At 36.8% G+C, this 27,346-nt stretch overlaps 2 protein-coding genes across 3 annotated transcripts; both read right to left on the minus strand.

Annotated features, from left to right (window-relative positions):
- Positions 1 to 409: 409 nt before the first annotated feature.
- On the minus strand, positions 410 to 3,160 carry LOC143253575 (COX assembly mitochondrial protein 2 homolog). Its single transcript, XM_076507693.1, has 3 exons — positions 3,007 to 3,160; positions 1,940 to 2,011; positions 410 to 621 (listed from the first exon to the last, which is right to left on the minus strand). The coding sequence occupies exons 1-3, from the start codon at positions 3,085 to 3,087 to the stop codon at positions 532 to 534; spliced, it is 243 nt and encodes an 80-aa protein (XP_076363808.1). The 5' UTR covers positions 3,088 to 3,160; the 3' UTR covers positions 410 to 531.
- A 2,439-nt stretch (positions 3,161 to 5,599) lies between these two features.
- On the minus strand, positions 5,600 to 26,866 carry LOC143258295 (uncharacterized). Of its 2 annotated transcripts, none has more exons than XM_076517252.1 (5): positions 26,715 to 26,866; positions 21,234 to 21,368; positions 12,002 to 12,075; positions 7,456 to 7,568; positions 5,600 to 6,362 (listed from the first exon to the last, which is right to left on the minus strand). In XM_076517252.1, the coding sequence occupies exons 2-5, from the start codon at positions 21,356 to 21,358 to the stop codon at positions 6,207 to 6,209; spliced, it is 468 nt and encodes a 155-aa protein (XP_076373367.1). In that variant the 5' UTR covers positions 21,359 to 21,368; positions 26,715 to 26,866; the 3' UTR covers positions 5,600 to 6,206. The 2 variants fall into 2 exon arrangements, with proteins under 2 accessions (XP_076373367.1, XP_076373369.1); XM_076517254.1 differs by lacking the exon at positions 26,715 to 26,866 and adding an exon at positions 22,467 to 22,624.
- Positions 26,867 to 27,346: the final 480 nt, after the last annotated feature.

Genomic DNA, 27,346 nt, shown 5'->3' on the forward strand with positions numbered 1-27,346 from the left:
CAACACTGTTTCTATATTATCACCTACAACAATACCTTATTCTTAACTATATACTACAACAGTTTCTATATTATCACCTATAACAATACCCTATTCTTAACTATATACTACAACAACACTGTTTCTGTATTATCACCTACAATAATACGTTTTGATAGATATAATAGAAGGAATAGTTCTGGAAGTTTAAAAACTTACCCTAAGGTAACAAAGATAAATTACCACTGTTTGTTAGCATTCTTATTTTACTTTAGTTGCAGTGACAAAATGTGGACTAAAACTTTGTTTATTTAATAGAGATAATTTATCCTAAGTCCGTTGTATGCATTCATTTAAAGAAAAGTTCACTCATGACTGGTTAATTAAAGCTAGCATGCATGACACCAGTCAGCTGGGTATAGTCATCAACTTTCTTTTGTTCCATATGTGTACTGTTATTATTTTATTCCAAGTTATGCAAGTACAGACCTTAAATAAACAAACACAAAAGATATGTACTTTACTGTACTCTTATAATAAAATGACTACAAATCAGTTTCCTAATGATTCTTTTTGTTGAAGTTTCATCGTCAGTTTTTTGGCCTGGGACTTTTCATAATTTTCTCGTCTTCGATTTTCTCTCTGAATTGAGAAATAACAGAGAATGATATAAAATGTATTGAATATTAAGATTTACAAAACAGATGTAGAATTAGCTAATATTCTGCTTTGTCAACATAACCACATAATAAAGCTATTATATTTAACTTCATAGCAAGAAAGGACAGCAATCAGTAACATTTTTATATTTCATTTACTGAAAGCATGTCTTAGTGTACCAAATGACAGAGTTATTTAAATGATTAAATACTGAGTTAACATTTGGATAAACAGCTATAGGTAGAAATAGATGCCAATGGCATCACATGGGAAGACAGAATGTACTTGATAGTTTCAACTATTAAAGAAACTTCATTATTGTTATACCATTGTTAAGTTTCTTAAAATCAATTATTTCATCAGATAAGTTTGTTTATTTTAACCAACTAAAGAGAAACCCTTGAAGAAAAGTTAGACTTGTTTTGTTTATTGACACTGGTAAAATTGTGATTTCATTAATTTCATACTAATAATTCATGGCTAGTTTTGATATGAAAATAGGGAGTCACATTACTATCGTAACTTGAAGAAGTCATCATTTCACATTACTATCGTAACTTGGAGAAGTCGTCATTTCACATTACTATCGTAACTTGGAGAAGTCGTTATTTCACATTACTATCGTAACTTGGAGAAGTCGTTATTTCACATTACTATCGTAACTTGGAGAAGTCATCATTTCACATTACTGTCATAACTTACAGAAGTGATAATTTCACATTACTATCGTAACTTGGAGAAGTCATCATTTCACATTACTATCATAACTTGGAGAAGTCATCATTTCACATTACTATCCTAACTTACAGAAGTGATCATTTCACATTACTATCGTAACTTAGAGAAGTCATCATTTCACATTACTATCATAACTTACAGAAGTCATCATTTCATATTACTATCATAACTTACAGAAGTCATCATTTCACATTACTATCATAACTTACAGAAGTCATCATTTCACATTACTATCATAACTTGCAGAGTACACATACTTTTTTTGGATTTCAAAATAATTTTCCAAGAAAGAAACAGCTTTTTTAATCCTGAATATAATTAATATTAACTCTTAAACAGTGGGAAGGTTATAGCTAACAGCAACAGTTGATGATGGCTTCTGTTTATGGGTTAAACTACAGTCTAGATAATTATATGGAAGTTTTTTAAATTTCTACTTACTGTTATATCACACTGTTTCTGGAAAAAAAAAGCCTTACAATTATTTTATGTTGTCTTTAAAACTACTACTCATATTTTCACGATATTAATTTTGATGTTAAAACCATATTGATGTACACACCTCTCTCTTCAGACACTGTAACACATCCCTGTCTAAATCATTACAAAAGCCAATAAACTTCTTCCATTTGTTCTAAAAATAGAAAAAAAGACATTCATTAGTTAGTTTGTAAGTATTCATGAACTCTACAAACAAAATTCACTGACCTTTCATTATTTATAAACAAAGGAGGTCTTACTCGTAGAAAACAAAACTTCTGATGTTCTGTGTAGTTGTTGGTAGTTATCAGTAATTACTGTTTCCCATAACTGATGTTAAATAATCAAACTAAATAACCAATTATTTTGTGTATTTTATTTAGTAATTTAATACTGACACTTGTTCTCTCTGTTAAAAAACTATGTAATTACTCTGAGGTGTAAGTTACATAAATTAGTCCTTGATGTTATATTCTATGTAAACCTTACAATATGTTACTCCTGTTACGTGAAATGAATTACAAGACGTGGTAATTACCTGTATGTACTTACCTCACACTATCAGACTAATGAAGGGTTCTAAACTGAAATCTATAGTTTGTTTATTATTATATTAAATCTATTACACAAGATAACAATACTAACACTAGTAGTAGTACAAGTAAAAACATTAAGCCTAAACCACATTCAACACCCTCTTTAAATTTGATATCGTGATAAAGTTTAGTGGATTTTTAAAAATATTTCAGCCTTTTGAAGTGGACAAGCTAAAGACAATGTGAAATTAACAGTTAAGACCTTAATCTAAAGTTATATTATTGTTAATTTAATAATTAAACAAGGGCTAAAGATAGCCCGCTCATATAGGCTGAAACTCACAGTTTTAATAACTTAAAAAAAGACATATTTACTATAAAGTTGATCATTATATTATTATTAAATTTAATTATCCAATGGGATACCTCGTATGTTCCCTGTTTAATATTAATAATATATTATTAATTGTAACGCACTGGCATAGCTCTACGTCTGACTGTTAATAATATTGCTAAAACTAATTAGCAGGCGAATGTAACCTCTTTTAAAAATATATTTAATGTATTTGATAAGTTAGATTGACGGTATTCAATACTGATACATAATACTTACCTCTTCGTGACATGTTTTTAATTTTCTGATTAAGATATTACATTCCTCAGTATGAAGATGGGGAGACAAATCTGGATGCATTTTAGGCTTGGTGGCGCTACATGACTACTCTGGGTCCCAAGTCTTTTTTTTTGTGTGTTTTATCGAATAATATTATAAACATAATTTGGTTTTGTGAACGTTCACTTTCGATCAAATATAAAACACTTTTTTTCTTTTCTGTCTTATTAGACTTTCAACCTGGTTGTACTTGGCTAATGATTGCATTTCTGGAAACTGATGTTTTATGTCTTCCTTGTATTTCTAAAGCCAATTCTAAGAGCACGTGATTTCGAAAGAAATCAAATTAGCATGTGATAATATGCCGAACACATTTAATCTGCTATATTCTTTGCCGACGAGGCCTTTCGCCTATACTGGGTCTCATCAGGGCGGCTGGAATGGGCATTGTTTATATCATGGGTTCTCCAGTCCCAACAAACATGTGAGGGCGTTCGATTCGTATTCTGAGGGTCGCGGGTTCAAATCCTCGTCGCACCAAACATGCTGGCCCTTTCAGCCGTGTGGGTGTTACGATGTGTCGGTCAATCCCACTATTCGTTGGTAAAAGAGTAACCCAAGAGTTGGTGGTGGGCGGTAATGATTGGCTGCCTTCCATCTAGTCTTACACTGCTAAATTAGGGACGGCTGGCGCGGATAGCTCTTGTGTAGCTTTGCGCGAGATTCAAACAAAAACAAACAAACCCAACAAACATGCCGTGAGGGCGTTATAAGATACTGTCAATCTCACTGTTTTTGATAAAAGAGTAGCCTTAGGGTTGGTTGTAGGAGATGATGACTATCTGCCTTCTCTCTGATCTTTCACTGATAAATTAGAGACGGTTAGCGAAGAGAGCCTTCGTGAAAATTTGCGCGAAATTCAAACCAAACCTAATCAATTTCAGCACTTTATCAACAAATGTCATAGTGTGAACTACTCACAACTAGATTACAAAAGTGAACTGCAGTGATGTAATTAAGTGTGTATGCAGACTTTTAATTTGGGTGATTACTGGGATTGTAACAATTGCTAGTGAACGATATTTTGTCATAATTTGTTGAAATGATTAAGTTTTCGTGTCTTCAGTATCTAGTGATATTTTAACTATTACTTCTTTCTGTGGAAAGATAACATTTTTATTTCAAAAAGGCCCAGTCTGTAATAAAGACTGATAGTAATAATATTGAACACTAGATGGTGTTACCGTATCTATGCATAATAATTCATACGGTTTTTAAATATCTCGGTAAATGGTTTATCTTCAATGTTTGTACTTAATTTCTAATTATTGTCATGATATATTTCAATATTCCATGTGGATAGTTCTCTCGAAAGTTCCGCCTTTCTTGAATTCGTTCATAAAACGAGTGTTTTATACACATAATAGGTTTCTCTTGATGACGATACGTTTATATCTCCATTAGTTGTCCAAAACATTTCATATTCCACATGAGACTGTAAGTCACTTTTTTATCATAAAACTTTTTAAATATAACTCTGTTTTTTAGCAACGTAACGTAATCTTCTTGTGAGCTCACGAAAAAGTGAAACGTTAAGAGAAAGCTAAAAACTGCTACTTTACGTTCTGAGCTTGTGTGTTTATTTCTTATAGAAAAACATCTGGCTATTTGTTGTGTCCACCTAGCGTAATTGAACCCCTGATTTTAGTGTTGTAAATCCGGGAACTATTTGTTTACTATCACCAAGTTACCCCACCATGGTAAATCAGTAAACTTTCATTGTAAACTATACCGGCATGCCTAGCTGGGTTAAGGCGTTCGACTCATAATGTGAAGGTCGCTGGTTCGAATCCCGGTCGCACCAAACATGCTCGCCCTTTTAGCCGTGGAGGCGTTATAATGCGACGGTCAATCCCACTATTCGTTGGTAAAAGAGTAGCCCAAGAGTTGGCGGTGGGTGGTGATGACTAGCTGCCTTTCCTCTAGTCTAACACTGCTAAATTAGGGACGGCTAGCACAGATAGCCCTCGAGTAGCTTTGTGCGAAATTCAAAAGCAAGCAAAGCAAAGCTTTATGCGAAATTCTAAAAACAACCATTCATTGTAAACTAGTATTTTAGCGTAGGTGACTAGACATTTATTGGACTTTTACATTTAGTGTTCTGCATTTACAGAATTGTTTCTTTCTTAATTGCGTAACATGTAATATCGGTTAATAAATGTTTACGTGTTGTATTTCTTTCATCTGTTTGATTTACTGCAGCATTGATATAATCCACGAAATGTTATTTAGAAATATTTAATGGAAATCGAAAGTGTATACCAAATTTAATTGGTCCAGCAGGGTCAGGTGGTTAAGGTATTTGACTCGTATTTCGTGGGTTCAAATCCCCGTCACACCAAACACCCTCGCCCTTTCAGTCGTGGGGGAGGCGTTATAAGTGACAGTCAATCCCACTACTTGTTGGTAAAAGAGTAGCTCAAGAGTTGGCGGTGGGTGGTGATGACTAACTGCCTTCCCTCTAGTTTTACACTACTAAATTACCAAGTTCCATCGTGTAGCTTTTCGCGAAATTCAAAAATAAACAAATAAATTTAAATTTGAACAGTTTTATTATCCATATGAGTTACAGAACAAAATAGTTAATAAATATTTCCAAACAGGGTTAGATGAATATGTAAGACAAAGTTTTTATTTAGCTGAATATGAGGTACTTATATATCTAATGACTTCTAAATATCTAAGAAAACTCAAACCTTTGTTAGGTTCAATTTTTGTACGGTGGTTTCAACTGGATTTTTTATTCGCCCAGAGCTTAAACAATAGTCCTTAAATAACATTTAGAAATGTTTATACTTGTGTGTATTTTATTTATTTAATCTATTGTTATTTATTTTATTTTAGAAATAAAAGAGCCTTAGACCGTGATCTGGTATTCGACCTAATGATACTGAGACAACTGACAAGAAATGTTTTACCAGAAATGTAAGTATAAACCATTTTCAGAAACATAAAATAAGCATATTATTTACTGAAACTAATAATCCAACCATATTTAAAGATATTTTTCAAAAGTATTTCCACAAAACATAAACACCTGTCTTTATGTCTTAAGCCTACGAGAAACTGTTACATCATAGATACAGCGCAATCTATCACAGCCATCGACTGTAGGTATAAATTTAAAAGTTTTTATGGCACTAGTTCTTAACACCAGCCATCAGAAGTACACAAGAACGTGTTGCCCAGAGATTGTCAGCGAGTTTTTTTCTAAATTTATCCAAGTCGTAGTTGATGTGGTGTTTGTGACGCCAACATGGTTTCCCACGAGAATCCTGAATGCAGGTAAAAAATGCCTGAAACAAAACACACACATGAAGATCAGTGCTCTGTACGTAAGTAAATGATAAACATATTTACTGTTCATACAAATAAAGTTTATAACAATAATAAATGTTTTGATACAAACTGTGGAAACTTCAATACATTGCATGTAGGGGGCGCTGAACTGTATATTAACAAGACTTCATTGGGAATATTGTGTTCAGTCTTGGACTCTTATTGTAAGAAAGACGGTGAATTGTTGGAAAGGGCTTAGAGAAGGGTTAGTAGAATGATGCCTTGAATGGAGAAGTTGTCATATGAGGATGGGCAAATTATTTTCTCTTGACACGAGAAGAGACAGGACGATGTGATTGAAGTATTTAATAAAGGGAATTAACATTGTTGATGAATCGTTTTTGTTTTGTTCATATTTAACAGCAGGACTAGGGAACACAAATATAAAGTTTGGTAGGGTAGGAGTCATCTTTGGCTAAGACAGTTTCACTTCTCTAACAAGGTAGTTGGACCTGGAATGAGTTGCCTTTGGATATAATAGAACCATTAAATTAATGTAAGTTTAATAAAAGGCGTGATAAAGATTGTCTTTAAGATATTCTAAACTTATTTTAATTTATTGTTGTCGTAAGACCTTGTCAACGTAACCTGTAATTGTTTCTTTCAGCATTACCACTTATCGTTTTCTGAGTGTGAAATCTTACACAAAACAAGTCGACGGCCATGTTGATTTGTTCTTCGTTATTGTTTCTCAGTATTTCCAGCAGGGCTTGATTTGTTTGTTGTGAAAATATATTTATGAAACAGTATATTTATATGACGTTTTAAAGTGACCCTTTCAGTGGATAAGGTGTGTGTAATTTAATATTTAACTAACGGTAGAGACTATGAACAATTGTTTATCCACTGATACATTAACGCACACAAATTATGTAATCGAAACAAAGAACGAAATATTTATTTAAAAAAAATATTGAGACAGATTTCAGTATTGTGATAGTTATTTAAAATAGAGATAGAGAGGTCACATACTCTGACATAAAAGTTCATTCTTCTAACAATTTATATATAAGATGGTCACTAGGTGGTACCACATGTCAGTTAACTTACCTGCCGTAAAGAACATTTAACTTGATATGAGTGGTGACTCTTCAGGAAGTGAAGGAGTTTTAATACTCTCAAGAAAACGTTTCCACATTTGTGGAGAGCGTATTTATGGCACTCTGGAAAACAAACGTGTATTTATTCAGAATTATAAGAATATACGTGAATAAATTATAATACAGAAAAATCAACGTTAAGTAACTGAGGAGCTAGGCCTAATGTTTCAAGAACGAATTTCAGTAACCCAATCGTAATAGTGTTATGTAGATGAAATGATGCACTGAATTATAACACGAAATACAATTTATGTAGATGACATGATGCACTGAATTATAACACGAAATACAATTTATGTAGATAACATGATGCACTGAATTATAACACGAAATACAATTTATATAGATGAAATGATGCACTGAATTATAACATGAAATACAATTTATGTAGATGAAATGATGCACTGAATTATAACATGAAATACAATTTATGTAGATGACATGGTGCACTGAATTATAACATGAAATACAATTTGTGTAGATGACATGATGTACTGAATCATAACATGAAATACAATTTGTGTAGATGACATGATGCACTGAATTATAACATGAAATACAATTTATGTAGATGACATGATGCACTGAATTATAACATGAAATACAATTTATGTAGATGACATGATGCACTGAATTATAACATGAAATACAATTTATGTAGATGACATGATGCACTGAATTATAACATGAAATACAATTTATGTAGATGACATGATGCACTGAATTATAACATGAAATACAAGTTATGTGGATGACATGATGTACTGAATTATAACATGAAATACAATTTGTGTAGATGACATGATGCACTGAATTATAACATGAAATACAATTTATGTAGATGACATGATGCACTAAATTATAACATGAAATACAATTTATGTAGATGACATGATGCACTGAATTATAACATGAAATACAAGTTATGTGGATGACATGATGCATTGAATTATAACACGAAATACAATTTATGTAGATGACATGATGCACTTTATTATAACATGAAACACAATTTATGTAGATGACATGATGCAACGAATTATAACATGAAATACAATTTATGTAGGTGACATGATGCACTGAATTATAACATGAAATACAATTTATGTAGATGACATGATGCACTGAATTATAACATGAAATACAATGTATGTAGATGACATGATGCGCTGAATTATAATTTGATGGCGAGGTGTGATGGTGATGGTGGCTTAAGGTTACGTTGCAATTCAGTGGTTCTTCAAGTGTTAATTTTACGTATCTTACCAGTAGCACAATGTGTACTGAGTTTTATACTGGCATTTTAACACATAACATTAATATTACCTATCTTACAAATGTTGGAACAGTTTTCATAGCTGCTCCCCTAATGTACCCCAATGCTGAGGAAAAATCGAATATCAGTTTTGGTTTGTTGGGCTATTATAAATTTTTGCGCAGAGGTACACAGGTACTGTCGGTGAATAGTGCCCTAATTTCGAATTTTAATTTGTGTTTTAAAAGCTAAAGAGAAGGCAGCTGGTTAACAGCACCCAAGGAACCTCTTGAACTACTCCTGTCTGGGCGAATAGTGTAGTTTGACTGTAACTCTTATACAATATTTACGGCTTCAAAGCGTGGAGTTCTTTGCAGCATTTGGTCGCGAACCACGAGTCCTTGGTCTCGTATTTCGAAAACACTAACCACCAGTCCTCTTGTATGTTTTTCTGGGAAATCACAATTATTTTATAACACGAGTCCTCTTGTATATTTCTCTGGGAAATTACAATTATTTTATAAATATCTAGGTGGCGGTAGCTCAGCGCTAAAATTGTGTTTTGATCCCCATGATAAACACAGTGCAGATATTCCATTGTTAGTTTTACACTAAAACAAACACACATTGGATTTTGGTTTTTGTTAATGAAGCGGTGACATAACTGTAGTTGAAAAAAAATCACGAAATATCTCGCGCATTCCCTGACACAGGTTTGGAAATGAAACAGAAACGTTCACAAATCAACAAATCCAAGAGAAGATTTTTGTTTGTTTGTTTGGTTTTGAATTTTGCGCAAAGCTACAGGAGGGCTGTCTGCTTTAGCCGTCCTTAATCTAGTAGTGTAAGACTAGAGGGAAAGCAACTAGTCATCACCACCCACCGCCAACTCTTGGGCTACTCTTTTGCCAACGATTTAACGGACATTATACCCCCCCCCCCCACGGCTGAAAGGGCGAGCATGTTTAGTGTGACGGGGAATCGAACCCTCGGAACCCTCGCCCATGAGATTACGAGTCGAGCGCCCTAACCACCTGGCCTCGACAAAGTGAAGATACCATGAAAATTAATTCGCAGTTACCTTAGCAACGTTACAAAGTTAAGAAAGCGAAATTACAAAAATATCTTCCCGGAAAGCCACGTGTTACACGTTCGATTAGTTGAAATGAAGAATGGAACGTGGCATTATTCGTATCCGCCATTGAAATTTTTTAACCCTCTTAAAACTTGTTTCTTTCGATTATATTTCAGATGCATAATGTTGTGTTTTTTGTTACTGCTAAAATTCTTAATTAATATAGTATTTAATGTCGTACAAAATGCTAAATATTATACATTTAATAAAATTCCGAAATAATTGGAGACTCTCTATACCAGTATGTGATGGATCAGTTTGTTTTGTTCTTTGATCGATGTGTTGTTGTTTCAGTGGTTTACGTTGAAAAGAAAGAGCTTGTAACCATGGTTACAGTGTCAATATCTATGAGTGAGTTCCTCTTTATCCATATGTATATATGTTACAAAGAGCTTGTAACCATGGTTACAGTGTCAATATCTATGAGTGAGTTCCTCTTTATCCATATGTATATCCCATTGATTTTATTATCTACAGATATTTAAAACAACATCACATATTAACATACAGTTTTCAAGATATCGAACGTGAGTCATGAGGTTAGGAATGTACACCAGGGGCTGAAAAAACAACAACCGAAACCAAATGTCCTTATACTGACCTCGAATCGTGAAGAAACACTTTATGCTCAGCACGTGCTATGGAAACAAATTCACTCGCTGTCACTGTCACGTGGTCGTGTCATTTGTGACAATAACTTTGAAGCCAAAACTAAAGGACATGCAGAATAAAAACTACCGATTAAAAAGAAAAGTTAAAAACCGGAAAAGCAAAATGAAACGGACTAATTCATGGATTTCACGATGTCGTCAAGTCCATGTTACATCATGACATATACATTTGTGTGAAGTCCATGTTACATCCTGACATATACATTTGTGTGAAGTCCATATTACATCCTGACATAAAAATTTGTGTGAAGTCCATATTACATAATGATATATACATTTGTGTGATGTCCATATTACATTCTGACATATATATTTGTGTGAAGTCCATATTACATCCTGACATATACATTTGTGTGAAGTCCATGTTACATCCTGACATATACATTTGTGTGACGTTCATATTACATCCTGACGTATGTATTTGTGTGAAGTCCATATTACATCCTGACATATACATTTGTGTGAAGTCCATGTTACATCCTGACACATTCATTTGTCAGACACATGTATATATATATAAATATAAATATAAAAATATATATTTGTGTGAAGCCCATATTACATCCTGACATATATATTTGTGTGAAGTCCATATTGCATCCTGATATATACATTTGTGTGACGTCCATATTATATCCTGACATATATATTTGTGTGAATTCCATGTTACATCCTGACGTATACATTTGTGTGACGTCCATATTACATCCTGACGTATATATTTATGTGAAGTCCATATTACATCCTGACATATATATTTGTGTGTAGTCCATATTACATACTGACATATATATTTGTGTGTAGTCCATATTACATCCTGACATATATATTTGTGTGAAGTCCATATTACATCCTGACATATATATTTGTGTGTAGTCCATATTACATCCTGACATATATATTTGTGTGAAGTCCATATTACATCCTGACATATATATTAAGTCTCACTTCAAAATGCTCAGTCCCCCAGTGACACAGCGGCATGTCTGTGAACTCTAACCCCTTAAATCCGGGTTTCGATCCCCGTAGTGAGCAGAACATTGTCTAGTTTTGTAATTAATTCCAACCAATTAATCAGCAAACTCGTGATAAATGTTTTGTAAACAGATAAACAATTTTAAAGCACAACAAAAAGAACATCGGTAACAGAACCCCTGCCGTGGGGGTGTATAATGTGACGGTCAATCCCACTATTCGTTGATAAAAGAGTAGCCCAAGAGTTGGCGGTGGGTGGTGATGACTAGCTGCCTTCCCTCTAGCCTTACACCGCTAAATTAGGGACGGCTAGCACAGATAGCCCTCGAGTAGTTTTGTGCGAAATTCAAAAACAAAAAACAAACAGAACCCCTACGTCATCAACTGGATAGTGTCAATAAACATGATAAAAGAGCTATGTTGTCCTTCGGCTTCAAGCTGTTAAATGACATATCATTACCTTTTGTTTCGTCTCTCGTCTTTGATACGTTCATAATTTTATGATCGCTTCCTCTCTTCATGGGTAAAGGTTTTCTGTGAAATACAAGTGTATTAAAAAAACGGATTGATGTAGTTTTCACACACACATAAATATGTACATATATATTTGTAGTTTTCACACACATAAATATGTACATATATATTTGTAGTTTTCACACATACGTATGAATATGAACTTGTATATTTATAGTTTTCACACACACATATAAATACGTAGTTATATATTTGTATTTTTCGATACATTAAACTAGCATTCTCAGAAAGTTACGTGTAACTACAGTAATAATACGTTAATAATTATTTACGGTATGCTTGTGACTTGTATTTCATCAGGAAACCTTTCAAAAAGAAAGTCATGGACAACTTTAAGAATCACATACGAGTCACTTCACTTATTTTAATATTAAGAACAACCACACAGGTAGCGAGTACCATTACTTCAGTGATGTTTTTACATATATCGTACCATTACTTCAGTGATGTTTTTACATATATAGTACCATTACTTCAGTGATGTTTTTACATGTATAGTATCATTACTTTGCTTCTCTCACTCTGCAGCCCACCCCCAACAAACTCTCATTTTGGTCAACAGCTCTAATAGGAGGCGGCCACGTCTCAACCTTGGGGCCTCTCACCTGGCCGCTCCAGTGCCATCTATATTGTAAATTCTAAAACAAAACAAAAACGTTTTATACGTTGTTAAACTTTTAACTCGCACAACAAATACTGCTGGTGGAGCTACTGTGGGTGAATAGTGTAACTCTATCTATTACAACCTGTATCTCGGGATCCTAGAATAAACCACCCATTCAGAATGTAGGGCACTGTTCTCTCGGTGGTCCTTCTGATGGGAGCGTGATCTAATGTGGGGCATTGTTCTCTCGGTGGTCCTTCTGATGGGAGCGTGATCTAATGTGGGGCATTGTTCTCTCGGTGGTCCTTCTGATGGGAGAGTGATCTGATGTGAGGCATTGTTCTCTCGGTGGTCCTTCTGATGGGAGCGTGATCTAATGTGGGGCATTGTTTTCTCGGTGGTCCTTTTGATGGGAGCGTGATCTAATGTGGGGCATTGTTCTCTCGGTGGTCCTTCTGATGTGAGAGTGATCTAATGTGGGCATTGTTCTCTCGGTGGTCCTTCTGATGGGAGAGTGATCTGATGTGAGGCATTGTTCTCTCGGTGGTCCTTCTGATGGGAGAGTGATCTAATGTGGGGCATTGTTCTCTCGGTGGTCCTTCTGATGGGAGAGTGATCTGATGTAAGGCATTGTTCTCTCGGTGGTTCTTCTGATGGGAGAGTGATCTAATGTGGGGCATTGTTTTCTCGGTGGTCCTTCTGATGGGAGAGTGATCTGATGTGAAGCATTGTTCTCTCGGTGGTCCTTCTGATGGGAGAGTGATCTAATGTGGGGCATTGTTCTCTCGGTAGTCCTTCTGATGGGAGAGTGATCTGATGTGGGGCATTGTTCTCTCGGTGGTCCTTCTGATGGGAGAGTGATCTGATGTAAGGCATTGTTCTCTCGGTGGTCCTTCTGATGGGAGAGTGATCTAATGTGAGGCATTGTTCTCTCGGTGGTCCTTCTGATGGGAGAGTGATCTAATGTGGGGCATTGTTCTCTCGGTGGTCCTTCTGATGGGAGAGTGATCTGATGAGGGGCATTGTTCTCTCGGAGCGTGATATAAGGGGTGTTTCGTTTATTATTGTTAATTTTATGTTAATAGTGACACACATTCAGTTTTTGTATATCTGAATCTCGTGCATATATCTCCTTTAAAACAAAAACAGTAGGCATGATTTTCCATAAAGTCATCTTCTCCCAAGTGGATAAACGGTAAGTTTTATAACACTGAAATGTGGGTGTCTGTTTTTGCAGATTGCACAGAGCACATAGCTGACGAGTGGTATTAACAAGTGTAATTAGATATAACTGATACTTGAAACGTGAATACCTGAAGTATCTGTGTAACGCTTGTGTGTGTGTGTTTTCTAACAGCAAAGCCACATTGAGTCCGTCGAAGGTTGTGTAACGTACAATTGTCTGTTTTTCTTCAATTCTGTAAGTGCAATTATAATACTACAGTGGAAAAGCAGCACCTTCTAGTGCCAGACACTATACTAAAATAAACTTTTTTAAATATTTACATATATTCCGAAGTAACAATTACAAATAAAATCGACTTTATTACTTAAAAACTTCAAAATTTTGTTTTATTAAGGTGGAGCAGCGTCATCTATTGGTTGACTAGACAAATATATGAAACACCCAGACAAACGGGAATCTCCTACAAGAATAATTGTTATCATTTATTACTTAAGTTATTTGTTCGTGTTGATGATAATAAACTATAAATAAAATAAAAAGTTGGGTACATCTAATTGTAGTAGAGAATCAGTGTGTCTGTCAAAACAGATGAAGTGTACACGTTGTAACCAAGATAGACAGTTTATGTTCTTTGTTGAATTATAGCTAAAGTAACCTAACCAACCATTCTTCTCGTTATAACCAAGATAGACAGTTTATGTTCTATGTTGAATTATAGCTAAAGTAACCTAACCAACCATTCGCCTCGTTATAACCAAGATAGACAGTTTATGTTCTATGTTGAATTATAGCTAAAGTAACCTAACCAACCATTCGTCTCGTTATAACCAAGATAGACAGTTTATGTTCTTTGTTGAATTATAGCTAAAGTAACCTAACCAACCATTCGTCTCGTTATAACCAAGATAGACAGTTTATGTTCTTTGTTGAATTATAGCTAAGGTTACCTAACCAATCATTCGTCTCGTTATAGCCAAGATAGACAGTTTATGTTCTTTGTTGAATTATAGCTAAAGTAACCAAACCAACCATTCGTTTCGTTATAACCAAGATAGATAGTTTATGTTCTTTGTTGAATTATAGCTAAAGTAACCTAACCAACCATTCGTCTCGTTATAACCAAGATAGACAGTTTATGTTCTTTGTTGAATTATACTTAAGGAAACCAAACCAACTATTCGTCTTGTTATAACCAAGATAGACAGTTTATGTTATTTGTTGAATTGTCGCTAAGGAAACCTAACCAACCATTCGTCTCGTTGTAACCAAGATAGACAGTTTATGTTCTATGTTGAATTATAGCTAAAGTAACCTAACCAACCAATAGTCCTGTGTCCCCTACCGGATCAGTGAAAACTTTACGGACTTATAATTCTAAAATTTTGTATTTCATTTGTCGTAGTGGACAGGGCGAATATAGCCCTTGTCCAGCTTTGCACTGAAACCCACACAAACAGTGTCCCTGAAAAGTTGAGCCTTTATTATGGACACCTTTTTACCTTCCTTGTTTTATCTTTGTCCCGTACTGCTTTCATTTTTAATATAAATGATAAGTTTAATTGTAACCAGTGATGTAACTTTGGTTTCAAAATTTGAGTGCGTGTGTTTGGGGGTATTTCGTATAAAATACAAAATGTAGCGACTGACTGCTGCTCTGATTCGTAATCATATGAGTAAATTATTTAGAAATAAACGTTTTAACACTACTGCAATTTGAGGGGGCAGGTCCTCGCCTTTGAAAGCGTAAATTACGTTTGTACCCACAGTTCATGTTTCTATGCAATCGTAAAAGTACTTTATTAAATAATCTAACATATTCTTATTCGATTCCATATAAAATTCCTTGATAAAGCCAAAACAATTTCAATTATAACTGAAGCCTATGTGTACGACATTGAACGAGGTTGACTTCCGAAACGGAGTTTCTTACACAGATGTGCTAGTTTTTGTCTGGCTCTCTGCTAAAACTGGTTACTCCAGACATCCTTCTGGCAAGGCCGTGAAGCTTTAATTTTAGATACTATCTCCAGGTGTTCATTCTGCACACAAAAATAATCAACAATCCGGTTGATTTCAGTGATAAGTTCGTGAAAGATATGATTAACGACCTATTGCCATCTGGTGGTCCGGCAAATTTTGATGTAAAGAAAAATATACTTTGAGCTTGTTTTGTTTAAATGCTATAAACGTTATATTTTAAGACAATAGATTAATAATTCTTTAGAGAAAGTGGGAAAGATGAATGAATGTTCTTTATTGTGTGGATGTTAATAAAAAACAGTTTAATACGGACTTGACTTTTAATTGCCATAACAAAGCAGCTAAACCTGTTTATATTCAACAAGGTGGTTTTAACAAGCAAGTGCCTCCCGACTCCCAGGAGCTCAACGACTCTGAGGTCTTGCATTGCTAAAAACCGGGTTTCGATATCCCTAGTGTATCTTTGTGCTTAAGAACAAATAACTCGTCAGCAAGTTCGTTTTTGCTCGTTTTCTTTCGTCATGTAACTTGACGTTTTCCAGGGGGATTTCGTCAGAACATCACTATGTGAGGTCAAAAGTTGGTTTCTTTTTGTCCCCGTTCGAGTGTATTTTATTTAAAAGGGTAAAATTAATTATTTATCGAATATATATGAAATATGAAAATGTTCCGATATTCTGTAAATATGGTTTATCCATAGCAGGGATTGAACCCCAATTGTTAGCGTTATTAAAGCTAAAGCTAAAAGCTAGGTGTTTGAGAGTTTACAAGTAGACCGTTTCGCTTAATATCGCTGAGAGTTTACAAGTAGACCGTTTCGCTTAATATCGCTGAGAGTTTACAAGTAGACCGTTTCGCTTAATAACACTGAGAGTTTACAAGTAGACCGTTTCGCTTATTATCGCTGAGAGTTTACAAGTAAACAGTTTCGCTTAATATCGCTGAGAGTTTACAAGTAGACCGTTTTGCCTATTATCGCAGTCGCTGAATTGAAAGCGCGTCAGTGTTGAAAGATTCAATGTGCATCAAACATCACAATATCACTTTCACACGGACTCGTGTACAATTCATGAGCGCGGTTAGGAAAGAAAGGAAATAAGAGGGGCAGAGGAACAACCACGATACTGGTCAACGTGAGGAGCGGAGGACAATCACGATACTGATCAACGTGAGGAGCGGAGGAACAACCACGATACTGATCAACGTGAAGAGCGGAGGAACAACCACGATACTGATCAACGTGAGGGGTGGAGGAACAACCACGATACTGATCAACGTGAGGGACGGAGGACAATCACGATCCTGATCAACGTGAGGGGCGGAGGACAACCACGATACTGATCAACGTGAGGGGCGGAGGAACAACCACGATACTGGTCAACGTGAGGGGCGGAGGAACAACCACGATATTGATCAACGTGAGGGCGGAGGACAACAACGATACTGATCAACGTGAGGGCGGAGGAACAACCACGATACTGGTCAACGTGAGGAGCGGAGGACAATCACGATCCTGATCAACGTGAGGGCGGAGGACAACCACGATACTGATCAACGTGAGGGCGGAGGAACAACCACGATACTGGTCAACGTGAGGAGCGGAGGACAATCACGATCCTGATCAACGTGAGGGGCGGAGGACAACAACGATACTGATCAACGTGAGGGGCGGAGGAACAACCACGATACTGATCAACGTGAGGGACGGAGGACAATCACGATCCTGATCAACGTGAGTGGCGGAGGACAACCACGATACTGATCAACGTGAGGGGCGGAGGACAACCACGATACTGATCAACGTGAGGGGCGGAGGAACAACCACGATACTGGTCAACGTGAGGAGCGGAGGACAATCACGATCCTGATCAACGTGAGGGGCGGAGGACAACAACGATACTGATCAACGTGAGGGGCGGAGGAACAACCACGATACTGATCAACGTGAGGGACGGAGGACAATCACGATCCTGATCAACGTGAGTGGCGGAGGACAACCACGATACTGATCAACGTGAGGGGCGGAGGAACAACCACGATACTGGTCAACGTGAGGGGCGGAGGAACAACCACGATACTGGTCAACGTGAGCGGCGGAGGAGCAACCACGATACTGGTCAACGTGAGTGGCGGAGGACAACCACGATACTGATCAACGTGAGGGACGGAGGACAATCACGATCCTGATGAACGTGAGGGGCAGAGGACAACCACGATACTGATCAACGTGAGGGGCGGAGGACAACCACGATACTGATCAACGTGAGGGGCGGAGGAACAACCACGATACTGGTCAACGTTAGGGGCGGAGGAACAACCACGATATTGATCAACGTGAGGAGCGGAGAACAACCACGATACTGATCAACGTTGCATGTTTGTGAATCTGCCAGCACGTGAACTCCCACAATTTTGAAGCTAGTAGGACCACACCTGCCAGGCGGAGTCGAGGTGGCCCGGGGAGTTTCTTTGGTTATATGGCATAACACCCTATCAGGGGACACCAAGGAAGGCTCAAAATGCCCCTGGAAAGTCATTCAGGAATGGTAGGGTCTAGGAATGAGTTTGTAGGGCCACAGTATTCAAAGCTGGCATCAGATTTTGTGTTCATGTCCCATTCTGATGTTTGGCACACCGTTTTTGGAACAGTGCTCATCACCCCTCAAACAAGATAGAAAGAGCACATTTAGTACATATGCTCAAATGCGACGTTTTTGTTTTATCCAGTTTTATCCCCTTGAAATAACTAGGGATAATGAAGGGGACATTCTAAGGATTATAGGGAGTTTTCTGAATTAGGAAACGTGGGTATTTGACGTTGGTGTAATCCAGTGGTCTTTAGATACTGTAAACTGTCCTGAAATGTGATGAGCTAACTGAATACCACATTGTAACCATACATAACATACAGATCCAGTGGTCTTTAGATACTGTAAACTGTCCTGAAATGTGATGAGCTAACTGAATACCACATTGTAACCATACATAACATACAGATCCAGTGGTCTTTAGATACTGTAAACTGTCCTGAAATGTGATGAGCTAACTGAATACCACATTGTAACCATACATAACATACAGATCCAGTGGTCTTTAGATACTGTAAACTGTCCTGAAATGTGATGAGCTAACTGAATACCACATTGTAACCATACATAACATACAGATCCAGTGGTCTTTAGATACTGTAAACTGTCCTGAAATGTGATGAGCTAACTGAATACCACATTGTAACCATACATAACATACAGATCCAGTGGTCTTTAGATACTGTAAACTGTCCTGAAATGTGATGAGCTAACTGAATACCACATTGTAACCATACATAACATACAGATCCAGTGGTCTTTAGATACTGTAAACTGTCCTGAAATGTGATGAGCTAACTGAATACCACATTGTAACCATACATAACATACAGATCCAGTGGTCTTTAGATACTGTAAACTGTCCTGAAATGTGATGAGCTAACTGAATACCACATTGTAACCATACATAACATACAGATCCAGTGGTCTTTAGATACTGTAAACTGTCCTGAAATGTGATGAGCTAACTGAATACCACATTGTAACCATACATAACATACAGATCCAGTGGTCTTTAGATACTGTAAACTGTCCTGAAATGTGATGAGCTAACTGAATACCACATTGTAACCATACATAACATACAGATCCAGTGGTCTTTAGATACTGTAAACTGTCCTGAAATGTGATGAGCTAACTGAATACCACATTGTAACCATACATAACATACAGATCCAGTGGTCTTTAGATACTGTAAACTGTCCTGAAATGTGATGAGCTAACTGAATACCACATTGTAACCATACATAACATACAGATCCAGTGGTCTTTAGATACTGTAAACTGTCCTGAAATGTGATGAGCTAACTGAATACCACATTGTAACCATACATAACATACAGATCCAGTGGTCTTTAGATACTGTAAACTGTCCTGAAATGTGATGAGCTAACTGAATACCACATTGTAACCATACATAACATACAGATCTAGTGGTCTTTAGATACTGTAAACTGTCCTGAAATGTGATGAGCTAACTGAATACCACATTGTAACCATACATAACATACAAGGTATAAATATACAATACCACATTGTAACCATACATAACATACAGGGTATAAAAATCAGTTTATTCTGTTTTCCAAATACTCATTTTTACTTTCTCTTGACATGTGACCAGTACTTTATGAAGCATTAGTGTAGGTTTCGGGTAACTTATTACATCGTTTGTGTTTGAATATTCACGCTCAGCCAGCTGTATTTGTCAGTAGTCTACATTTAATGGACTAAAGACAATACTATCGGTCAAACACATAATGAGAGCCAAATTCTTGTAAAACCGAATAGTGTGGTTTGACTGTCACCCTTATGAAGCACCAATGAGCCAGCAGTGCGGCGAGTGATTATTATAATTTTTGTCGGTAATGGAGAGACAATGGAGGACCCGCAGATTTATGGTTCGGCACGATAGCCAGTAGGCCACGTCGTCAACTCAGAAAAACTTAAATTGAGGAAGGCCTCCAATGTTTAACAAGTGGATAAGCAGTGCCTCTTTAGCATTCCCTGTTTATGATAGTTTACCAAAACGTTGAATGTGTCTTTATTTTATTTATCTAAGGTTAATCTAAACACGAAAACTGTGCAGCAAAATACTGTTATTTTGTCTGCTTGATTGGTATTGTTTCTTGTTTCACCAGACACTTTGTTGGGAACTTTGAACTTCTGACCGGAACTTCAGTCCTAAATCTTTAATTTTCGATAGAAATTCTATAAGGTAGTTTGTTGTTTTACTCACAAAATAAAGAGTTTAATTAAAGCTCGATATTTGATGTGATGGGCGTGGCCATGTGATTAGCTTGACGGTCTGCAAATCATACTTACATAGAAAAACAACGGACCTATTTTATTTTATACTACTATACTATACGAAACTCTAAAATGAAAATAAAACCTACCCTTATCATTTAAATATTTATAACACTTTCTGTTAGATTAACTGCATTCGACAATCTGAAGGTTGCACATTCCAAAGGGTAACTATCTTAGTTCGATACCTTCTACTATTCCCGTGCCGCTTCACGCTTTCGACTGTGAGTGCATTATATTAATTATGTGACGGCTGGCGCTACTGACTAGCTGTCTTCTTGTCAGAATATGAAAATCAAAAATTGCTATACCCTAATCTTGAAGTTTACTCTGTCTAACCCATAAGTGGGTCCTCTAATTGAACACATAATATTAAAAGTCAATGAAGATAAAACGTTGTGAAGAAATACTAAACAGGAAATCATGTATCACTTGATAGTACCACGTACCAAGGTAAGACATAGCTGCTTCACAACAATATGAAACTCACCTTTTCGTGAAGTGAGCTATGGAATCGCTGGGTTCTGGTCTATCTTTGGATGGGATCTCTTGTAACGAAGATATAGACGCTACAAAGATTGCTGCCAGAAGTATAAAGAAGAGATTGATGGACATACCGAGATGACTGTACGAAGAAACAAAAATGAAAATTAGTTCGGTTATGTTCTATGTTTATAAAATTGTTTGGAACTTCTAGAAGGTAATTATAAAACTCTGAATGAAGACCTGACTAGGTTGTTTTTTAAATACTTGAAGTGTTGAAAAGCCCTAACGAGAATAAATTAATACTGGTTTGTTAAGGTATAGAACTGAAAATTGACTTATCCACAAAATTCATGGACAAAAGTGTGGGGCCCGACATGGCCAGGTGGTTAAGGCACCCGACTCGTAATCCGAATGTCGCGGGTTCGAATCCTTGTCACACCTAACATACTCGCCGTTTTAGCCGTGGGGCATTATAATGTCACGGTCAATCCCACTTTTCGTTGATAAGAGAGTAGCCCAAGAGTTGGCGGTGGGTGGTGATGACTAGCTGCCTCCCACCTACTCTCACACTGATAAATTAGGGACGGCAAGTGTAGATAGCCCTCGAGTAGCTTTGTGCGAAATTCAAAACAAACAAACAATTTTCATGTAAATTTGTGGATTCGATGCTGAGAACACCCCTCACCCACCCACCCCAAAGTAAAACGAACAACTACATACACAATTTCAGAAAACTCGAATTTACGAAGGTCTACTTATGTTAACAGGTGAAGTTAAACCTAAAACTCATTTTGCTCCCCCAAGATTTCTTGTCTCGAAAATTTGTTGATTCGTTTATACTTTTTGTGTGTCAAAGAGTCCACAGATGACGCAACGGTATGTTTGAGGACTTACACCGTTAAAAACATTGGTGAACAGAACATATGCAACTTTGTGCTTAACGCCAAACAAAGAAACAAACAGCCCACTTGCAAAACTTCAAGTCGTTTTCTGAAAAAAAAAAAAAAAAGAAGTTCAAAAATGAAGTAAACATCTCCCACAAGAGGGCTTCAGACAGGATCAGACTCACTTTGAATGGATACAATTTGAAGACAGCGTAAAGAAACCTTTGTATCATGATCATAATATAATCTTGTTGAAACACCGTACAGTTGTTACTATGAGTAACTTTTTCTTTGTTACCCATTTCAACTTACTCTATCCTCTTTCATCTGCCAGTAATGCACTTGTTACTTACGTAAGTTATCAATACAGGTACAAACGAATCTCACTGAAAACATCACTGTGGACATCTATCGAAATTAAATATATCCAAAACATGCACATATAAACAAACAATTAATTTATCTATTACGACGACTCTGTTGGTATATGGTCATCGTATTCGTGCTCTTGTACGACAGTTGTTTTGTCTAACTTTTTTCCCACGTACAGCACACGAAATTGACGAGCTAACACAGATGTCCAATCCAAAAGCGTACACAAGTTGACTGGTTGTGACGTCATTTGCGTCAGTGTCACTGGCGCCATCCAATATCCTGCGACAATAACTCCCACCTTAAATGATGTTGTGTTCTCACTGGAAACAAAGCCCACATTATCCACGCCGTCTTTCCAGGAACTTTCGAGTTGTAACTGACCACAACAGATCCAGCCCATCTCGAAAAATGAAACCAAATTCGGAGATGCTTTGCAGCCCGGCGTGTAGGTGTTTGAGAGTGTTGACAGTCGAGTAATAGAACGTTGGTTAGGCTACAGTTGTGTGACACACCGACAAGTATAAACTTACGAGTTTTTTCTCCCGAGACCAAAGTGGAACTGGGATTGTTGTTAAGCTGTTTTTTGTTGACCTGGAATAATATAATACACACACGGAAGTCCAGCTGTGATATTACACAATAGAGCTGGTTTGCGTATAAATGATGTAAGACTCACGTGGGTCTAAAGAAGCATTTAACTTATATTTCAAACAATAACAAAATTATAAAATGGATGAATACATTTCGTGGCTTACTCCTCTTGAGTTGGATTAAATCATTGAAAATATAGCAATAGTTCAAAGCAATCGCTTTGTCGGGTGGGGGGGGGGAAGCGAAGATGGAACGTAACCACGATTCTGTAATCTACGCTTCCGTTTACCCCCTCCCCACGTTTTTTCCCTCTGAGAGTTGTTCAGTGGGCATTCAATTTAAAGACTCTCAGATAACAGTTCAATGCACCACAGGGGACGCCCGCAATGGTGAAATCTACACACTTGCTTTACGCTTTCTTGGATAGACTTAAAACAGTGATTTGTTGTCGTATCAGTGGGGACTACAAACCTGATTCACACCTGTTCCTAAACACGACTGGAACGACGTTTTCTTTCTTGAGTTAGGGTATTCAAATTATTTCTCATCGTGTCTCTAGTTTTTGTTTGCTCACAGTGATTTAGCCACTTGTGTCGTTTTTAATAATGTTTTTCTCACCGCAGATATCTAGTTTTCAGCATTATAAACCCTCAGAACTGCCACTGATCCCCGTGTATGTATGTGTGTCTAAAGAGACTACGAGTATTGTTTGTTTGTTTTTAAATTTCTCACAAAGCCACTCGAGGGCCATCTGTGCTAGCCGTCCTTAATTTAGCAGTGTAAGAGTAGAGGGAAGGCAGCTAGTCATCACCACCCACCACCAACTCTTGGGCTGCTGTTTTACCAACGAATAGTGGGATTGAACGTCACATTATAACGCCCCACGGCTGGGAGGGCGAGCATGTTTGGCGCGACGGGGATGCGAACCCGCGACCCTAAGATTACGAGTCGCACGCCTTAACACGCTTGGCCATGCCGGGCCTCCTACGAGTATGCTTTAGGTTTCACTGAGAAGACTGTTTTATTAAACATTCAAGGACTACCACTAATTTTGAGGTAGTTTTGAAGTAGTTTTGACGTAGTAGGAAAACTATCGGTCATCGATCGCCAACTCTTAAGCTACAGAAAAACGGGTTTCAATCCTGCGACTCGTATACTTCAAGTCTTTATTATGGAAGACCTGATTGAGAAGAGGGGCGGATGTTGCTTTCTTTAGAGCCATGGTGTTGAGCAGTCTATCATTTCAAAGTTAGGGACAACTAGCGCAGATAGTTCTCGAGCGGTTTGTACGAATTTCAGCAAACAAATCAGATAGTTAGTGTTCTGTGATGCAAAGCCTCGAACGCAATTTTTTTGAGTTTCTATTAACGTAGTGGGATTTTTGGATGTTTCGATAAAAATATTGCGAAGTTCAGTCAACTGATAATAAAAGCGTTTTATTTCTTGCACTACAAGTAGTACAAGTTTCGTCTGACTACCGAGAGGCCTAAATCCACGAATGAATAACATGAAATTATCTACTTATACATTTTCTCGTAAGTAAGCAATGGTATGTATCGTATGTCTGTTGCTTAATTGGAAGCTCGTAACTTATTGTGATTAACTAACTGGTTCGTAATCCCAGGGTCGCAGGTTCGAATCCCGGTCGCACCAATCATAGTCGCCCTTTCAGCTGTGGGGGCGTTATAATGTTACGGTCAATCCCACTATTCGTTGGTAAAAGAGTAGCCCAAGAGATGGCGGTGGGTGGTGATGACTAGCTAATTTCCCTCTAGTCTTCCATTACTAAATTAGGGACGGCTAGCGCAGATAGCCCTCGAGTAGCTTTGCGCGAAATTCAAAACAAGCAAACAAACTGGTTCATTCAATAATCAATCACAAGTTTATAGAATGTGACTCCAAATATTGAGTGACACAAAAAATACAATCGATTTTGAAGTCTATGATAAATTTGATTTCACAGTTCCATAGTTAACGATAAAGTAATTATGTATAGTTATCAACATTAATAGTCATCAATACAGGTGTTACATTTGTCAACTGTATGAAAAGAAATACAATCGAAATGTTGATAAAGAAAACAAAATTTGCTTTCTTTATTCGTTTACGTTCCTTAAACTACTCAGTTGCCAGATCATTTCCCCTCTTCAACTTTACTGAGAAAACTGTTCTCATCTGTTAAATATTCAACTTTACTATCCTTGCTGGGAGAGATGTTCTCTTCATGTAGATCAGAGTTACTCATTCCTGGTGATACTCTGGAAGTGGTCATGACAGTAATCTCCGGCTCTTAATTACTACCAGCAAGTCTTCTCTGACTCTAACAGTTGTCTCAACGTACTGTTGGTGAAGTCTTCTCTGACTCTAACAGTCGTCTTAACTTACTGTTGGTGAAGTCTTCTCTGACTCTAACAGTTGTCTCAACGTACTGTTGGTGAAGTCTTCTCTGAATCTAACAGTTGTCTCAACGTACTCTTGGTGAGGTCTTCTCTGAATCTAACTTTTGTCTCAACTTACTGTTGGCGAAGTCTTCTCTGAATCTAACAGTTGTCTCAACGTACTCTTGGTGAAGTCTTCTCTGAATCTAACGGTTGTCTCAACGTACTGTTGGCGAAGTCTTCTCTGAATCTAACAGTTGTCTTAACTTACTGTTGGTGAAGTCTTCTCTGACTCTAACAGTTGTCTTAACTTACTGTTGGTGAAGTCTTCTCTGAATCTAACAGTCGTCTCAACTTACTTTTAGCGAATTTTTCTCTGAAGCCAACAGTTACCTTATCTTACTAGTGGAGAAGTCTCATCTGAAGCCAACAGTTTCCTAATCTTACTAGTGGAGAAGTCTCCTCTGAAGCCAACAGTTACACCTCCTATGTGTTTACAACTTCAGTATGCCTTATCTTCTCTCTAGTCTTTCATCAAAGAGATCTGGATTCACAGTTATTGTTAAATGTTTTATTTTGTACAATAACACATACTGTAGAAGAACAACGCGTGTTTTCTAATACACGAAGCCAGGAACAGTACAATAATACATACTGTAGAGGAACAACACGTGTTTCCTAATAAACGAAGCCAGGAACATTACAATAATACATACTGTAGAAGAACAACACGTGTTTTCTAATACACGAAACCAGGAACAGTACAATAATACATACTGTAGAAGAACAACACGTGTTTCCTGATACACGAAGCCAGGAACACCACAATAATACATACTGTAGAAGAACAACACGTGTTTCCTGATACACGAAGCCAGGAACACTACAATATATACTGTAGAAAAAAAAAAACGTGTTTTCTAATACATGAAGCCAGTAACACTACAATATATACTGTACAAAAATCACTCGTGTTTTCTAATACATAAATCCAGAAACACTACAATACTGTAGAAAAAACACATGTGTTTCCCGATACACGAAAATAGACAAAGTATAATAAACTATCTGCAAAGTAACACTTATTTTTTTAGTTCAAGAAGCAGGGAGCATTATGGTACACTACATAGAAACCAAAACATCTTTTATAAATTTTTAATTAATTAGAGATGTTTCACACGTTTCGTATTTAAGTAATGCTGCGCTGATAGCGAAACGGAAACTAAGCGTAAAGGAACGTATTAAAACATTTCTTACAGTTTCGGTAGAGAAGAAACAGGTGGTTTCTTGTCCAACAGCGAAGGGTCCCAGCTGAATGTTGACTGATTCGAACCACCGTCAATCTCGTCTGACCTGTTTCTCGTGTGGTGCGTGCCAGTGACGTCAGCACGAATTCATGAGCGTGTAAAGTGAAGAAGCTAAGCTGATTGGTTAGCTTGTTCCGCTTACGTAATTTGTCATAGAATAACAACTACTGCAAACTGTAAACTTTCTGACAATCAATGTATTAACTGTTTAAATTAAAAAGCTTGTAACTGTTTGTATTACTAATAAGAATGTTTTAACGAGAAAAATATAGACTATGTGAGGTCTCCTAACACCAGTAGAAAATTCCTCGCATAATGTACACTAGACGGTACTGAGTGCTAATGTAGAAACTACTGCTTGTCTTTGAGGTTTGACATTGAGTTTAAAATTTCGACTAGTTCTTCGTTTCTTAAGACATCAACACGAAACTTCGAGTTGAAATTTGGTATTACTCGTGTTTGTGTCTTGTTTCATGAACAAGTTAATTGAACCAAAACAAGATGAAGTAACAGTTGTAACACAGTATAAACGTTTCGATAGCGTATCGTGTCACGCCTGGTCCAACTACTATCTTGACCCTA

This window comes from Tachypleus tridentatus, chromosome 1, assembly GCF_004210375.1.
Source record: "Tachypleus tridentatus isolate NWPU-2018 chromosome 1, ASM421037v1, whole genome shotgun sequence".
NCBI classification, from domain to species: Eukaryota; Metazoa; Arthropoda; class Merostomata; order Xiphosura; family Limulidae; genus Tachypleus; species Tachypleus tridentatus.

Excerpts from the sequence above, each read along its gene's own strand:
- LOC143253575 (XM_076507693.1), bottom strand. The coding sequence starts at position 3,087 with ATGCATCCAGATTTGTCTCCCCATCTTCATACTGAGGAATGTAATATC. Across the intron at positions 2,012-3,006 it reads TAAAAACATGTCACGAAGAG|AACAAATGGAAGAAGTTTAT; the intron begins GTAAGTATTATG and ends TTCTATTTTTAG. Across the intron at positions 622-1,939 it reads TACAGTGTCTGAAGAGAGAG|AGAGAAAATCGAAGACGAGA; the intron begins GTGTGTACATCA and ends TTCTCAATTCAG.
- LOC143258295 (XM_076517252.1), bottom strand. The coding sequence starts at position 21,358 with ATGTCCATCAATCTCTTCTTTATACTTCTGGCAGCAATCTTTGTAGCG. Across the intron at positions 7,569-12,001 it reads GACGAGAGACGAAACAAAAG|AGTGCCATAAATACGCTCTC; the intron begins GTAATGATATGT and ends TTTGTTTTCCAG. Across the intron at positions 6,363-7,455 it reads TTAAATGTTCTTTACGGCAG|GCATTTTTTACCTGCATTCA; the intron begins GTAAGTTAACTG and ends GTTTTGTTTCAG.